This window comes from Boleophthalmus pectinirostris, unplaced genomic scaffold (assembly GCF_026225935.1).
Source record: "Boleophthalmus pectinirostris isolate CB_2022bp ecotype Guang Dong unplaced genomic scaffold, ASM2622593v1 HiC_scaffold_7, whole genome shotgun sequence".
NCBI lineage: Eukaryota > Metazoa > Chordata > Actinopteri > Gobiiformes > Gobiidae > Boleophthalmus > Boleophthalmus pectinirostris.
In genome coordinates, this window is record NW_026571473.1 from 17530490 (window position 1) to 17548865 (window position 18376).

Genomic DNA, 18376 nt, shown 5'->3' on the forward strand with positions numbered 1-18376 from the left:
CTATATTATGCAAACTTGACTCTTGTGAGCTTTTAGCCATGTTGTAATGTTACCTCATCAATAACATAGTGGAGTTGTGTTTTGTTTTATTCACACCTATTTGAGTAACTCTTTGCTATTAGTCTGTCTATATCTCCAAAGCTCAAAATGCTCTGTTCCACCTTGCAATGTTGTGGAGAGATAGTTTTTTAACTTTTGCTTAGTAGAGACTAAAAATTCCAGGGCTGAGATTATGTAAAAGATTCTAGAGAAAGCGTATGGAGTTAAAAAAAACAAAAACCCAGTGGGGCACTTCCTGTATTACCAGATGACATCACAAGGTGGAACAGAGTGTATTCTGTTTGAGAGAAGCACACAGCCTAAATATGCACAATTATGTGTGAATAAAGCAAAACACTACACTAGGTATGTTGATGAGGAAACAAGATTAGAACATAGATCAGAAAATAATAATGGGCCTTTTAGAAACGATTTGTCGACGCCCTTTCACTCAATCATGAGTCCTCGAAGTAAACCAAGATGAAGATATCCAGTAGTTATTAAGTTTATTTCTTTCATTAATTCTATTTTTCCAAACTTGTCATTTTTTGTAGGTTAAGTTTGTTTCAAGGCTGAGCCATTTTTTTTCTCCAAAATAAAACCGCACGAGCTACATGCAATGATCGCTAGCTCAACATCATTAGCCTTGTGTGCGCTTTACTTTACTTTGCACGTGTAACATGCCGCAGAAGAGGGGGACGATGAAATTTATAGGAACATCACAGCTTCGTTTTGTTCTTCACTGTCTCCTTTAGGCAATTTAGCAGCCGCAACAGAAGAGGAAGGTGTCTTCTTTTTGCGTGTAAGGGGCCTGTATTGCGTTATTTCTGATCTATGTTAAAAACGTCAAAAACTTACCTGATGTTGTGTTTTGTTTCATTCACTCACTAACACACAACACACAAACGCTGCACATTTAGTTTTGAGTTCAAACAGAAAACACTCTGTTGCACCTTGTGATGGCATTGGTAATACAGGAAGTGCTCCACTGTGTTTTTAAACTCTATACACCTTCACTAGAATCATTTTGGATAATTTCAGCCCTAAAATTTCCCGTCTCTACTAAACAAAATGTAAAAAGAAGCTGTTAAATTGAAACCCACCGCTTCATGACATCGCAAGTTGAAACAGAGCATTTCGACCTTTGGAGATGTAGACATACTAATAAAAGATTATTTAAACATGTGAATGAAACAAAGCACACTCACACCTTTATCAGGTAGCAGTATTATAACGGCTTAAACTCACACGAGTCGATTTTTATGCAACATAGGACCTTTAAGTTAAAGACAGTTTGAAATTTGCATTTCTCAAACATAGTGAAAATTAAAATTTGAACATGACAGTCACGACTTGATTATTTTAAAAAAAAATTTAAAAAGTGAATTGGGGCTCTAATGCATTTTGGTAAAGCTAGCTTCCACTGGGGCATAATTACCATTTCTTCAAAATAAAGTGACTACAAAAGAGCTGTCCTGCATCTTAAGGATTGAAATGAACTGAAGAAATATGCAGAAAGAACTATTATGCGTTTATCGCCAATATGCCATTATATCGCTGTAAGTATAACAAAATAGTACAGGTGGGAATCTATCGAAATCTTGTCTGTTTTGTCAGAGTTAAGATGTCGGAGGGAACAAGCAGGATTTTCAGACTTCAGGACGCAGAGAGTTGGTTTTGGCATAATGTCAATAAAGGCACAAAAACATCTGAATGTTTGACTTGTGGGTGGTGAGACAAAACAAACTGCAGGGCATTGTATTGACACAGTGGGCAGCACTCGCATCCGCACTCCTGGGCAAAAGATCAGCCCGCAAAGACTGCAAATTTGATATGATAGATTTATTTTTTTCCTGTAACCAAGGATACTGCATCATTCACTGGGTGGGCTATTCTTGTTATGTGACTTTTAGTTCAGGCCCAATGGAGCATAACAGCTGTGTTCCTCCTTTTTAATGCTGCACAATCAATGTTGCAATATTATGAAATACAATTATAGATGTAATTTTGTCCGATGGAAAATCACAGGTGTAATGCAAGTATAATTCTTATTCTATAGCCAAATCGTGGGCTTGTTTTGTTTAGCCCAGGGGTTTCCAACCTTTTTCCTGCGGCGAGTTACCTTTACAAAATGAAAATAGCAGAGAGCTACTAATTTTAGCACTTGCAATAAATTGAATAGATCCATGGGCATAAATGGGAACCGTTAGAAGCCTATAAAACATAACCATTATCCATTTATTAGTGCACAAAGGTATACTTTTACAATGCTAATAGGCATTTAATTTATTTAGTTATTCAGCTCAATATATATAATTCAGAAATCTCTTGGCGAGCTACAGGTTAGGTTTAGTCTATTCATCAAAGTTTAGGTTTCAGTAACATTTTTACCAATGCCATCCCAACCCTACATCCTTTATTGCTGGGTTTCAGATATACATCACAACATTCTACTGGCCAGTGTTGTTGATAACAGATGGGAAACCTGTAAAAGTAATATTGTTAAAATGCTTTGTTGTTGTAATACAGTGAGCTCTTGGGTCTTATCAGTAATAGAAATTAAGTACAAAGTTATTACTAGGAAAAACAGTCTCTTGCCCCCATCTGGGAGAATGGCAACATCACATTTTAGAATCTGCAAACTACCAATACAACAATGTATCATGTTCTTAATCTGTAATAATACAATGGTAATGACTGTTTTTGTTATTTTCAGATGTGATTGTTATTATTAAAAAAGGAGTTCCTTTTTCAGTGCCAGACTGCTGCTGACCCATCTTGCAGCTCTGAATCCCCCATCACCCTCCGGTAGGTTGGCAGGCAGAGTGTAAAGTACTGCTTATAATGTATTACTGTGCGTTTGTAGTCCCTCCACATAGTCACTCATCCAGTATGCTTAAAGGTGCTCTCCCCTCTGGCAAGCATAACTATGACAGTCGGCTTGGAAGTTAGGAGTCTTTCAAAACTCACTCTCCTTTACTTTCAATATCTCTCACCTCTTTTCTAAGTGTCCCAACATCGCATCCCTTTTTCCAAGTGTCTATCTGTCACTATACTCCCCAATTTAGGTCCTTGGAGAGCACCTGACTGATGTGTTGTCAGAAAATGAAAAGCACAGATGCTAAAGAAAATAACGCAAAATATACATGCAGAGATAAAAAGGCACAGAACACATATACACGCAGCCAAACCTCCTAGGATTATTGTTAGAGCCACCCTGGTCACTGGGAGAGTGGTATTTGCTCACTTCCATATTTAATAGATTGTATTCATAAAGTAGAATTTGATTATGTCATAATTTCAGATGAAGGTCAGGGGCCTGTTCACCTGTTCAGGGGACTCATTTAATGTCCACAAATGTTGAACATTACCTCCACAAACATCCTGACACAAGATTTTATTCTGATGACATTAAGTACTTTTAACTGAACAATCACCATCTTTTGACCTCAATAATGGCACCAATTTCTGAAGCTACTGTTAAGAAAAGGTAACTTTTGTTTATTTATACTGGCAGAATTGAACTTAGTGAAAGTTTTTGTTTCATGTGAATAGGTCCAGTAATTAGAGAGATATTAACCATAAAACAGGTTAACAAATCTCCAATCTGACAATTACACACAGCCAATTTCACCATAGAACTTTGTAGAAGTTATAGGGTATAGGGATTATAAAATGTGATGTCATGTGAACCAACCAAAAAGGGTACTGAGATTTGAGGAATGACTGTAATTGTTATTCAGGCGCAAATACAGCCAGGTTTAGCTTGTTCGTGCTACATTCCTCTGCTGTCCAGGTGTCTATAGAAAGTCCCTCCAGCATCCCGCCGCCACTCACTGTGACTAAAAGCCTTTTTGCACTGGAAATTTTTGACAGACACGGGTGCTGCCTTTCAAAGCACTCCTTTTACCTCTATCTTTTCCACCAAGTTATGTAAGGTGTTCAGTGGCTGTCTCTGTTTGAGCCCAGAGAAATCCAAGCTGGAAACATTATCTGCAGTGGAGTAGAAGCCCAGCAAAGACACTTAAGTGACCCTGCCTGTCTGCTACAGTACAGTGCACCTACAATCGGTCAGACCAGGGTACAATGGGACCATATGCACTATTCTCTAGGCCTTTCACAAGAGCAATTTCAAAGTACAATATATTACTACAGAGATATACTGTGATAAACCATAATATTGAAACTACTTTATGCCATTGGCACAATAACAATAAAGCAAGATTATCCCAGTACACCATTAGTTAAATTGACAGTGTCATTAAAAGACATGAGCTCCAACAACTAAATAGCAGAATAAAGCAATAATTAATTTTCAGCTTTCTATTGCTTAAATCTTGTTGTATTACGAATAAAATAACACAAATCTCAACACTAATACAAAGATAATGTACACACGATAAATATTGAGCCCCAAAATATATTGTTCTAGCTTTCATATATACGATAAGTCAATATAGTTATCATGACAGGCCTACTACTCTCTATGTAATAACACCAGATGCTTTATCAATACTAAAATGTCCTGACGGGCTGAATTGCTCCTCCATTAGGACATTATTGAAGATGGATATGTTGCCTTGATTGTCACTCAAACGCACTCTGATGTTATGGAGGAGGCATAAGAGCAGGCACTGAAAGATCACAGGAGCTCTGACTGGACAGCAGCACACTGAATATCCCACAATGACTATAAATCAAATAGTAATGGTCTGCTTCACAGCCATATTATTTATGGAGATCCAAAACTGACAGCTGATTGGAGAGAAACTAGCGATGATGACAGACTCCTTCTCCGCTTGCTTCTATTGCAGCCGCACACAAATGGAAGCATGTGTGGGGATCTATGACTTCATAGAGGATCACATTAAGAATTTAGTTCTTAAAAAATGTATCAGGCGGATATTAGGGTGTTGTTCGCCTGCTGTCTTTAATTTGGCTCAAGGCTACAGTTCAGATTTTAAAGGGGAGTGTTACCAAGAGTGAACTTTTATGTGTATTATGTGTGCTCTGTATGTATGTTATAATTTGTGTCAAGCTTTTAAACTTAAAGACATTAAGCACAAAGATGCACTAAAGCCTAATGCGGGCACAGAGCGTGTGAGGGCATCAGCTGAAGGATTAACAGGAGGAGCTCTGGGTCTTTATTGTTTCTTTATCCAGACAGTCATTACGGGTGACAGCAGTGATGGAGCTGAGATTACACAGACTTGTCGTGTGCCATGTACCTGTGCAGTCACACATGTCAGTGAATGAAGTCCGTTTACGCGCAATACCAGAGGAATAAATTGGCATGCTGACTAACAGAATGACAGATGCTTTGAGGATCTGAGTATTGAGTGACAGCACACTGTCAGGGCTTTTGTAGAGCTGTGGCGTCTTCCTTTCATTTCACTAGTGTGAGTGAGGGAGGGGCCCATAGAGCCGCAGCTAAGTGAAAAAGGAACCTAGGAGGCATCTTTTGGCTTGTCAAGCTGAAGAAATCTAATCCACACAGGCAAGAATTTGAATTTGAATGTGTAACCTGAAAATAGCAGCTGTCCCTACATAATTGGAACAAATGGATGTTGGATATGGTGCAGAAAATAAAACAAGAAATGCCACTGGGACAAAACGTGACACTTTTTGCTGACAGTTACAATAAGAGTGCTCTACCACAGGCAGCCTGTTGTTTCGAGCTGGGCAGCTTGTAGTTGCTGTCAAACTACCGCTGATCTCTGACGCTGTAGGTCGCAATTATGTGCTCCCCGCTGCTCCTCCTCCGCCCATCCTGCTGCCATCCGCCCCACTCCTTCAGAGCCCTCTGTTCGCTAAGCAGCATTTAATTGTGAGGAGCTGAGCCGGGGAAAGGAGTAATCAGATGAAGGCAGGGCAGATCACGTGGCTATACGTTGGGATTATTAACACACGTGATTTGATTGAAGTTGAGCTGGCATATAGAAGCGGTTTAGAGAGAGGATAGAGCAGGAGACAGAGCTGCAACAAATGGAACAATAAAGGGACAGAAAGGACGAGTGCAGGACGCGGCAGAAATGGGGAGAAATATGAGGGAATGAGAGCAGAGAGAGAGTAGGAGGAGAGGCAGCGCAGTGCAGAGGAGAGAGAGAGAGAGAGAGAGAGAGAGAGAGAGAGAGAGAAGGAAGCCTCCTCTGTACGCACAGTCAGAAAGACCCAGGCAAGCACAAGCAAGACATCTTCACATCGGGCGCTGTTTAAAAGGATTTATAGTGGAGTGTACATGGTCCGCAACACAAGGACTCACCTACGGAGGGACCAACGCACTCGCTTGACCAGTAACAGGATGCTAGTGGGGAGAGAAAAACTTTTGGAGTAGTCAAACGAGCGAGACTGGAGTATGTGTTAAACGGTGAAGCTACATGGAGGAGGAAGAACCAGGCTACCATCTATCAGCATGTTTTCTGACAGCAGGGGGTCCACGGAGCACAAGGGCTTCAAGACACACGGCTCCCACTTCTTACCCTGGCTGCGTAATAGTTTGAAAAGCCACCAGAACCATGACAGCACCCTCAATGGAACAGTCAAATCTGGGTCTGAAAACCGCAACAACCTCAAAGGTTTCTTCTCTATTCAGGGCAAGGACAAGGAGAAGAAGGGGTGCAATGGGGTAGCCAGAGTGCTGCCGGTGGTCCTCAGGGGGCATCACATTCTGTCTGGGAAGCAGAGAGAGGACAGTCCTGCCCGATGGACCCAGTCTCCAGAGTTGGATCCAGAAGTGAGCATTGCTTCTGAACTGGAAAAGAGTTTGGTCCTGGATAATCATGTTGAACCAAAATGCAGCCCCCAAAAAGTCCCATCTCCGAGTGACCAGACTTGTGCGACATTGAGAAGGTATGGCCCGTTAGTAGTTGCCCCACCAGCACTGGCAGAGGACCCTGAAAGCACGCCCCCTGTTGTTGGTTTGTTTGTGGACAACAAGGAGAAGGTCTGGGACTATTCCAGCCGTAGCTTCCGCCAAAGAGACCTCCATTCAGCTAGTTGGGTTGGCCCAGAAACCCAAAGTATCATGAAGAGGCACCAGTTCACCTCCAGCTTCAGTTTCATCCACCAACAGACCAGGAACTCCCAAAGCCACAGAGATCTGACATCTTTGAGGGACACACAGCTTGACCGAGCCCTTAATGGAGTCCTTTTCTCCACCCAGGTCGCCCAAAGGGGTCCAGGCTGCACCAAAACACTTCGAGGACCAAGGAAACCACGACCTAGCTCAGAGCGTATCACAAACTTGGAGCAGTCATGGTTTCAACCTCAACGCATTAGCATCAGTGTGGGGGACAGTAAAAGGAAGGCAGTCCGAAACCAGATCAAACGTGTTATGGACAATCTGGAGCATGTTTTGGGAGCTCTGCGGGACGTCCAACAAGAAATGAAAGAGGTGATGATTCAGTGCTCTTATTCAACCCCAAAAAAGGCATTTTCCACCGTCACTGTGTTTGCAATTTAGTCTTGTGATGGAAGCGTTATGCTCAAAAACCTTTAGGGATTTGTGCATTTGAAGATAACAAAGTGGGCTAGAAATGTGTGCCCTCAGCAGATTATTTGAAGAAGTCAGCATTTAAAAACTGCCACAGTCTTCTTCAAACATTTACAAGTCTCTTTTTAGTTAAGTTTTTTGGTGGCACTAAATGAGAAAATGGTCTTGCTTCAGTGGTGTGGTGTTTTGAGCTGATGCAAAGTGACATTAGGCACCCTCAGTGTGGTTTCCCCTCTCATCACTAACTCCTTGTGGACAGATGCTACTCGGGCACAGCTGGACCAGAGCCCGGGCCTTTTCATAATCCATTTATATTTAAGTATCCCAGCCTTATCTGCTAAAAGCAACACATATAGTCTCACATTGGTCTCAAACGTGACATAAACAGTGATGAGAGTGCAAACAGGCTGCACACACCACACAAAATAAAAATATCACAACATGTTATGGGAGAGTTGGCAGACTAGAGTTACACAAGGCATCAGAGAAGATTTTGGACAGATATTTTGTTCAAAGTGCTTTTACTATTCTGTTACATGCAAGACCCTTGATTCTATCTAATAGCCGATCGCTAGTGTGAAAGAGGATTTTGGACAGAACTCGTAAGCCTGGCAAAGTTAGAGAATAAAGTAGGAGCTACTCTTGTGTTTCATAGCAATGTATAGTTAAAGCATTCTGACACATCAAACACTACACAGGGACTTTGGCCGAAGAACAAAACGGATAACTGAGGCATTGAAGTGCTGCCGAGTTGCAACAAAGGGTCAAACATCGTTGGTTTTATCGACAGCCTTGAGATACAGCAGGGTCATCTGGTCTTTTTATCTCCTTTGATACTTAAAAGATGCACTGTGTAACTTTTCAGGTGGAGTATCTATCATCTGTTCTATGAAGATATCATTGCTTTTCACAAAATGTTCCAAAGTATGGCATTAACATCTATTTTCATGTAGATAAACAGACGACACCACCAGGTCAAGTTACAGATCGTATCTGTGGAGAGGCGAGTTTGCTCACTGTAAGAATGCTTGTTTTTCAAGGTATTTTTAAGCAATAAAACACCTGTAAATGAATATATGCAAGATAGGTAAGTTTAATGCCATACTGTGGAACATTCCAGGCAAAGGATTACCATCATTATTAAGCAGCTGGCCAACTCTTCATCACCTTAAAAAGGAGCACCCGTGCAGACAAACTAATCCATACACATTTAGCAGATGCCAAACCCTATCTAAAATCTGAAAATAGGATAGAGATAACAACTACAAAAACAGGGTCATCTCTTGATAACAGCAAGAATGTTGTTGAACATAGAGAACAAAATAATAATTCATGTGTTCCAGCAGAGGATTTATCAGAGCACACAGAGCAGGTGGAGAGATAGGTCAAACACTCTCCCCAGCGTAATTTTCCCCCCTCTCCCCCTCTATCATTGTAAATATGCCTCTACGGCATGCATCTGTGTAATTATTTGCATTGTTGGGCATACACTTAGGCTCAGACTCTGCAGACATTTAAATAGGTCTTTAGATGTACTCTAACAGTGAGATGTATTGTACAGTGCTCTCTTTCTGTCTCCAGAGAGATGCTTTAAGAAAAGAACACCCACATAAATGTAGCTTACACGTTTCCCATTATAGTTGTCGTGTTTTGGCTTGAAAGTAGGTGTTTTAAGCACTCTATTGCAGGCTCATTTGGTGCATTTCACAAAAAGCAACCCATCTTCTCCATATACTATTAATGGACAGTTGGACAAAATGTACCCAGTTTACATTCAAGAAATTATTATTATGATTTTATGCAGAAAGGCTTGGTCTTTCATTAAACCAATTTTACATGCCACCACATTATAAGTGATTATTCAAATAAGCAATTTCCTGAAACAAAAGGCAGTAGAAATACACAAAGTGCCAAGTGTTTTAGCCTGTCATGTTAGCAGCATAATTATGCAAATGTCACCTTGTAAGGAGCCATCAAAATAGTAAGTAACATGAATGACTAATGATAATCAGCCTTGATTGTAGCTGTGTGTGCACAAGTTAATTGTTTTCATCGCATGTGTTTCCAGGTGGTGCAGCAGATCGACTATTTAACGTCGTCCATTGATCTGAATGAGGAGGAGCCGCCAGAGACTCAAACTCAAAGCAGCAGTAACAGCTCCAGTTCAAGTGCAGTGACAGTGGGAAGTGTCATTCACAGACCGTCAGGGGCTGCACCAAACACAGACTTTTGGAGAGACAATCAAACTACAAGTCGTAGCCAGTCTCCACCCAGTGTCCTGCTGCTGCCTGTAAGCTCAGAGCATACAAACACACTTCGGTTAGGGTGCAGAAAAGGAGGACTTAACCATCCACTAGACCAGACACACAGCTTAACTCAAACTATGGCCTCCCCGGTGTCCCCACAGAGGACCCTCCCAGTACGCCCTCCCACTCCAGGCCTGTCCCCTCTGACTGTAAACCTCCAGCACCCCAACAGCCCCGTGTCCCAGCCTGAGTCCCCCTCCCCTGCTCCTTCGTCCTCTATGTCACACCAGTCCCCCTCATATCTGAAACCACCACCTCCCTTCACCCCGTCAATCAAACCTGGATGTCACCTAAACCCAGAGAGCAGTCGCACATCTGGCATGACTTCTCTAGTGTCAAACGTACGACCACCCACTGTCCCAGAACCCAACAGGGAGCGGCGGGCACAGTCAGCGGGGCACATCCCAGGAGCCTATCATATGACCCTCCCACTCAAACCTAAAGCCGGACAGCAAGGTCGTAAAGGACGCAAACCACCCCCATATCCACACCATAGACTTCATGAGCAACCAAAACCCAAGGAGTCTCGCAAAGCTCCTCCCTACCCAGAGAAGAGAAGACTGCTTTCAACAACGGTGTGAGACATAGGGAATCCGGGGGCCATATTGCAAGTATGGAGTGCGTTGAAGCTTGCCCAGGTGAGCTGATGTTTCCAAGGTGATGGAGATGACTATTAGGGTGAGTGTTACAGAAGCACTTTGGTGGTGTCTTTATTTTTACACAAATCTCTATAGAGTGCACCTCGACCAAACCATCTGTCAGGATATTGCACTGGTAACAAGAGTCAGTATACAGATGCTCATTTACCAACACCCTCCCACACTCTGCATAGTTAAAGGGCAAAGGGAAGAGACTAATTAGATGAGCTGAGATATAAAGGGAATCCAAATTAATGCCAGATGACAGGACAAAAAAGTGAAATGTATTTTTATATGTTATGAAGTGGACACTCAAATTTAGCAGAGGCATTGTCTGGGTTGGATAATTGCTGTCAAAGAGCGGTGATGCCCTTTAAAAGAGTCACTGAATTTTAAAATTATATTGAGAAAAATGTCCACTTTATGGCATGAACAAGAGCAGCTGGACATAAGTAACAACCTGATTTTTTTTCCTGCTGAAATCCCATCTCCTCTACTGCCTCTGGCCTGACTGACCTGGCCGCAGCCTCCATCTGTTCCCTTCTAAATGAGTGGGTTGGGATAAACAAGACTTAGTTAAAACAGAGTAAAAATATCAAAAGGCTGATTGTAGAAAATGGCATTGTAAATCAGCTGTGATTATGTGCTCAATTTGAACTACAACCAAAGCAATTTCAGAAGCGGTTCACACAGCCCTCTGTTCTCATCGCAATTTCAAGTTGCAAAATTTGTAGCAAAAATTGTGGGGTTTAAACAGCAGACAGCGCTAATGCCAATGTCAACCTTCTGAAGAACAGCTCCTTGATAATTTCCTGTCAAACATTTAAAGTACTAGACATTATTACTGAAGGAAACTGGACTTAAAATGCTGCAAAGAAGTTGAGCCGATGGTTGAAATGAGACGGCACTCGCTTTGAAATATTAATATTATGTTTGTTGAGGCCAAAGTTGAAGGTAAATAGCTTCGGTGTGAACAGATGTAAACAGGGTGAACCAGAGATGAATAAAGAAAAGGTATTTTTGCATACCACAAGAGAGGTTGTGATTTGATAATATTCTTTGCCAACTTAAGGCCATATTACCCTTGTGATACATGTGTCACCCTGTTACATCACAGTGTTTTGAACTTGATGCCAATTAAAGGACAATCAAGATTACGGATTTTCCCCTGGCTTAACATTAGATGAATAAATCCCTCTTGGCACTATATCTCTGTAAGCCCGGATAGATCAGTGGTCTATACATTCCCATATGTGCTAGTGGATTTAGTAGATCCATCCTGCAAAGCCCTTCCTCCCTGAAATTAAGACAAAACAATAGAGGCTCTTTATCACACAGAAACAATTATATGTGGACAATTGTATGTTAATTGGTTATGCAAAAAGATTTCTTTCAAGAAAGTGCTTTCTTAAAAATAAGTTTGTGTCAAGTCCAATTTGTATTCTGACTATTCCCCTACTGTGAAGAAAAGCATCTTGTATTCAGCGTACATTAGTGTCAGGGCTAAAATTATTTGTATTTTAGGCAGATGTGGCAAGGAGCATAAAAAGGCCCATGTCAAGTTCATTTTGGCCACAGCCATCTTAGCATATGAATATTTAATGCTTCTTCAATTCAATTTGTCTTGTTGCTAACAGACACAAAATACAGAATTGATCTTGTTTTGTCTTTATTGAAACACCCATCATATTTCATAATGAAACAATTCAGGAAGTAGGAAAATAAACAGTACAAATTGAGTAACCGATTGTGTATTTTCCATCTATTTTGGGTCAGTCTCTGTAAATGGGAGCCTGCCGATGACAAAGGGATAGTTCTCCAGAGAACTTCCTGAGCCCAAGAGGATCACATCTGACACACACCTGGACTAACAAGGTACATACTGCATGTCGCTAACCTAACAACCTCAAATCAGCTAAATCCTCCAATTTGAAATCAATGGCAGAAGTCATTCTCCGGACACTGGTGGGGGATCTAAGGCTGGATCAATGGGGGCGAGATAAAGGTCGTTCTTTACATAAGAAAGTCCTAGCGTCTGGACAGGGACTTGTGATAATGAGCTACTTCAGAAACTCTGACGATATCCCTGCTGATCTGCACACGTGGAGATGTGCAGGATGAAAGCTTCAGGGCATCTGCCTCGGTGCAAACCCACTTCTTCTGAATGAATTTTTAGCTGAACTTCAAACAGTGCATTTGTGGAGGTATTAGAAACAGAAAAGAACTTGTGAAAAAAAGGAATTTATGAATTTAAAATGTGCAGCAAGAGCACATAAGTTTTGCGCTATGGTATAAATTAAAAAAATTTTTTTTTTTTTCTATTCAACTTAGATTTATGTAACTTTTGAGTATTTCTTCATCTGGTAAAAACAAGTCATTAACGTTCCTGTTGGGATCATATGTGAAGCTTAGGAGTTATTTAGAGCAGATTCAAATAAACAGAAGGAAGGAAGAGCTCTTCTTAATAGCAGCTCAGAACAAAGTAGGACTGAGATAAATGTAACTGTGTGTGTATACTGATGATATTAGGGATTATTATTCACTTTCCTCTCAGGATTACAAACCAGCGGGTAAATCCTGGCCTACTCTAAATATGTAATCTATACCCTACAAACCCCCAATGCCAGGCCTCTATACTATATTGTCCCAGGGAAAATTACAAAACATGTTTTATATCAGAGAAGGACAAAGAAAAATCAGTTTTATGTCTAGCTGTGCTCCGATAAATCCATTGTAGTAGAAAGGGCATGTAATTAATGTAACAAAATACAGTGCTGCCACGATAAAAGCAGAATTTCATAGCGCTGCGCCTTTGAAGTGTCACTCAGGAGAGTCACAGTGTCCTTCATCTACTACAGGGCTCAAACTCTGGTCCCATGCAGCTGAAGCACAGTCACACTCCTGACCAATTACAGCTCATCATGTCCTGTTCGTCCAATCACAGTGAGCTTTGAGAGCTGGGCGCTGAACTTTCCATCAGTCTGGGTCACTGGAAACAAGAGGAAAGAAAGTTAATTAGTATGGAACAAAATAAAGGCTGCAGTGTGGAGGAAAGCACCTGAACCAGTGTCACCCTGTTGCAAAGCTGCTGCAGCAGCAGTTTTTCAGCCACAGCTTCAGTCCAGCCTGCAGTGTAGTTTGACTCCAAAAATTATGTCAGAGGATATATGGAGCCAGATGAGTCCTATGTAAAGTATCAGGCAACGTGTGCAATACCAGTGTTCCTTAATTAGATAATTTATACATTTTTATTCTGCAACTACTAAGTGAAAACATAATTTACTAAATTATAGCTGGTCCATTTCCAGTAACAGATAACAATATATGAGGTAAAGCATACCACTCAACATATATTTACAGTACTACAAATGTACTCTGCCTACTTATCAAAACTAGATGAGCAATGACTGGACAGCTCCTCCTTGTGGAGCACTACAACATAGCTGGTGAAGTATACTTTCTACTACGAAAAGCCTTTGTATAAGAGTTATGAGGCATTTGCCTCAATATCTCAGTTGGGATTACATCTGTATTATTGCCTGGGTTTGTGACACTAAGTTCCTGTGCTGTGAAGCTTGAACAAATTAGAAGTTAAAATGTTAATGTTATAAAGAATTGCTATGTGACTTGACAAATCCTGTTAATCACTGACCACACCTGCATACATACAGAATTTATGAAAAAACAACAAAAACTAAAAACAGAATAGCTACAAATACTTCTTCAGGGACAAATGCAGCCCACTCACAGCTGAAGTATGTGCTTAAGAAGCAAATCAGTGGAACCTCTTGCAGTGAGGGAGAGGGAGGGGTGAGAGTGTGAGTGATTGACAATCAGATGGAGTTGTAAATATAGTCAGTTCCTCACCTGTAGAGTCGCCTATGGTAAACTCTTCTGGCCTCAGTGGCACGTCACTGTGTCCTGTCTGTGACTAGACACATATCAAGCAGAAGTTATAAAGAGCAAGTGTAAAACAGGAGAGGACAAAGTAGGACTCACATAAATGTAACTGTGTGTGTGTATATGATGATGTTGATATTAGGGGATTAATCACTTAAATCTCAGGATTACAAACCAGTGGATAAACCTACTCTAAATGTGTAATCTATACTTGATAGACCCCAAATGCCAGACTTCTATGCACTGCACATTTACTATAAGGTCCCAGACAAAATGAAGAAACATCTCTTTAAAATCATGTTGTCAGAAACCCAAAGGAAAATTTAATGTTTAATACAGTACTGCCATGATAAAATTTCACAGTGACTACACACACATAGAGCAATAGTTTTAAAGAGCAAGTGTAGACAAAGCAGAGCAGGAGGAGACGTAGCAACAGACGGTCAGTGAAGTAGGAGGATGAGACAAGGTCAAGGAGATTTGGTGCGGGGGTGGCAGGTGTGTTTGTGCATGAGGGCATATTTTTGTCATCATTATTTATTGAAGTTATTCTCTGTGTGTTCACATTTTGTTCCAGGGCCCAGAGCCAGTGCAGCCGGAGGAAATATACTCTGTTTAATGACAAAGTGCCTGCTCCGTCCTTGCTGGGGAAGGAGGCGTGTCAAGGTGTGATTTACGCCATCGATGACCACTACAGACAGCTTAGAAGATGTCTAGACATTAATTTACCATCATACATCCAATACATCCAAGCTGAAGAACTGTCTTTTCAACAAATACATCCTACAATAAGGAACGTAAATCTATAGAAGAACCTATAACTATGGAACACCTGAGAGGTTTCATGAAGAAATGAGACAATTTGATTCTCAGGACTGTAAGGTCAGCTACATGAAATGCTCTATATTACTGATATGACTTATAAATAATAATGAAAAATTTAAAAAAGCAAAAGAACAGAAGTCTGGAGTCTCTTTATAATTTTGTTTCTAAATAAAATATGAACTATTAAGTACATTTGTGCACTGAAATAACCTTAATAGTATTTATAAAAATAAAGTATCAGTTCTGTTAGTGCCACCAAGATTGTGTTAATACCATAAGACAGAAGTAAAGACAGTAGTAGCCTTTGTTCTATGTATACTAGCAGGACAACTTTCACATTCTTGTTTACCCACAGAGCTACAAGCACCATCTTTGGTCAAAAATGAAAAAGTTGCAGTTGATCCATCAGTGCACATTTGCCTTGATACTTGCTGCTGATTCTTTGTGGCATTTATAAGCTGTTTATGTACCACAGTGACAGGGGCTCCCTGTGGACGAGTGAACAAACTATATCATTAGAATTGCTGCTGTTTTTGTTTTGCTTTGTTCCTTCTCTTTGACACTTTTCTGCTGCATACCAGAGACTGTTTCTTTGAAAATGAAAGTAACTGGGCAATAAAACCTGTCAAACCTGTATATTGTATGTTGTGTTTATCTTATTGTTTGCTTGTTTCGGAGAAATGTTGATCAATCAGAATTTCGAGTTCATGGCATTTATGCAGACGCCTCACATTTTTGAATGCAACCCTTTTATCTCTACACAAAAAGTGACAAGTGTACAAAGCACATATCAGAATCAACTTATCTGTTTTAGACTGGACTTCTATAACTGGGCCAACTTGTGTTCAGACATTTGCAAAAGAACAATGATGTAGTCATTATTACTTACATATGCACTGGCGTATTCAATTTTGGTTCCTTTCATTTCAGCTTTGAACTGAGTGAAAAACAGGTATGATTTTCCCTGTGGCCTGGATGAAAATAAACAAAGTAAACTATTACAGCACACAATCAACTATCAATTTTATGCTGACATTTATTTAAGGTGCATGAATGTTGGCCTATGTGACTATGGAAACTTGTAATAACACTCACCTCCACAAAGAGCAAGAAAATAGCCTGTCATCATCACTAAGCCCAACACTCATCAACCAATCCTGTTTGTAAAAAAATAAAATTTAAAAAAAAATCAATGGAGTAATGTCCCTTGTAATGTCTCATTTATTAGACGTAGATGTGGAAAGCTCACCTCATTGGTTCCCCCTTGTGCAGCGTATGTGAATGAACATTCGTATTTGCCCTGTAATAATGTAATAATAATGGAAGTGATGACGATTATTGAACATTTACAGATTACATTTTGACATATCCAAAACCTAAATCTCCTGTATGTAGACCATTTCGCTACGTTTTTAGCAGAAAAAACACTAGTCTACAGATAATTATACTTAACACCTTCACTAGAAAGTAAAATAGCCTTTATTTCAGCCAATGAATGAAGCAGTTGTGGCATCTGGGCAGCTACGTGTCAGACGCTCACAGGGTGGATTGTCATAATAATGCGACTAAAACTGAGCGATGGAATGTAGTTTTTACCATTTTGTTGCCGAAATTACAAGAATATATGTTTTTTATGGACGATAAACGTTAAATGTACTGATCACCCAAACAAAACAGCGTTTGTTTTATTGAGCAAACCAGAAGAATGGGTCGCATATTTATGTTAAAAAAAACTCACAATTCCCTCTTTGAAAGTGTGCACCACTCCTCCGGGTTTCACATTAAACTCCACCGTTTTGGTCTTCTCCGAAGAAGCTTCAGTTGTAGCAAGCACTAAAACAAAAATAAATGCCATAGAAGATGAAAAAGTAACTGTGCAAAACATGTTTGAGGTCGCCTTTGGATCCTGCTCGAAACGGATTGTGCAGATCTCGGCAGCACCGGTGTGTTTTGTCGAGGGAATATGACGTCACCAAGAGGGTAGTGCAGAAAAAAATCTGAATGGAAGAAAATCTGACCAGATGCAGGTTAATCACATTATTCACATTATTTACTAATATTTGTGTGTTAGGCCTAAAATATGGTGGTTATACAGGAGAAACTCCTATCGGTTTTTGTTGTTGTTTGTAAAGACAGTACCCATTATAACCACACGAGGTCACTTGACATGCATAAAATGAAAATCTAGGCCTAACACTTTCTTCTGTGAGACTTAATTTTTATTTTTTAATTTTTTTAATCATAGCAAAGATATAGAAAAAAATGCCTTGCATAATTAATAGATCTATACATATATTGCCTGCTTAAAGTTTGAAGTTAGAATAGTCTATGGCTCAGTTAATCTAATCCTACATTTGTGTCAGAAAATATGCTTAATAATAAGACAGACATTCTTCTTCTTCTTCTTTTTGCATATTAAGTGTGAGGTCATTCAGAAAACAACCCTCATGTTAGCTGGATAATGATGATGCAAAACAGACATAATATTCAGCCTATGTTAAGACTGAACAGTGTGTAGTGTCAGAGTCTCCATGTCTGTTTATGTCTTTTATTGTTTATATACAGTATGTCTGGGCCTGAAATGTCCTCTTCATGGCATGTAGGCAGATGTTTGGTAAAATGTCTTGCACTCTGGTGTGAAACCTGTAAAACCATATGCACATTCTAACGAAACAAGCCTCAGCTGAACAACCTGTCAGCCCTCTTCCCTCTCAGCAGTCACCCTCCTCAAGGTCAGTTTGGGGTGACAAATCTCTACTCTTTACCCAAAAATAACACACAATTACAGACAGACTTCCACTTGGGCAGCTTCTTGAATACTCGAACAGTGGCTACAAACGGAACCTAAAGCACATACTGCTCTATTTCCAACAGGAAAGCTAGTTAATGGTCTGCTCTCATCTTGCCCAGGAAAATAAGCCACAGGTTCGAATGTCAAGCACTCCATAAAACAGTCCCCTCCACTCACGCCACATTAACAAGGCCTTTCCTGTCCGCAAGTCTGACTGGACAAACAAGGACTGAATCATCAAACACAAAAGTCTAATGAAGTTTCACTGCACACTCAGGGATCTGTCACAGTCCAGAAATTTTGATCTTGGTTGTTAAACTGGTCAAAGACTGCATTTGGAAACTACAGTTTTCTGATCTTGTTAATATGTAAACTCATTGATACT

The 18376-nt window shown here is 40.3% G+C and overlaps 2 protein-coding genes across 2 annotated transcripts; one reads left to right on the forward strand and one right to left on the reverse strand.

Moving 5' to 3' along the window:
• Positions 1 to 6033: 6033 nt before the first annotated feature.
• Positions 6034 to 14993, forward strand: LOC129412076 (uncharacterized). Its single transcript, XM_055165017.1, has 4 exons — positions 6034 to 7432; positions 9600 to 10515; positions 12252 to 12350; positions 14953 to 14993. Exons 1-2 carry the CDS (start codon positions 6452 to 6454, stop codon positions 10416 to 10418), a joined length of 1800 nt encoding a protein of 599 aa, XP_055020992.1. The 5' UTR covers positions 6034 to 6451; the 3' UTR covers positions 10419 to 10515; positions 12252 to 12350; positions 14953 to 14993.
• mydgf (myeloid-derived growth factor) lies at positions 12128 to 17171 on the reverse strand. The gene is made up of 6 exons (XM_020924796.2): positions 16939 to 17171; positions 16450 to 16500; positions 16296 to 16357; positions 16090 to 16171; positions 14343 to 14406; positions 12128 to 13464 (listed from the first exon to the last, which is right to left on the reverse strand). The coding sequence occupies exons 1-6, from the start codon at positions 17083 to 17085 to the stop codon at positions 13385 to 13387; spliced, it is 486 nt and encodes a 161-aa protein (XP_020780455.1). The 5' UTR covers positions 17086 to 17171; the 3' UTR covers positions 12128 to 13384.
• Positions 17172 to 18376: the final 1205 nt, after the last annotated feature.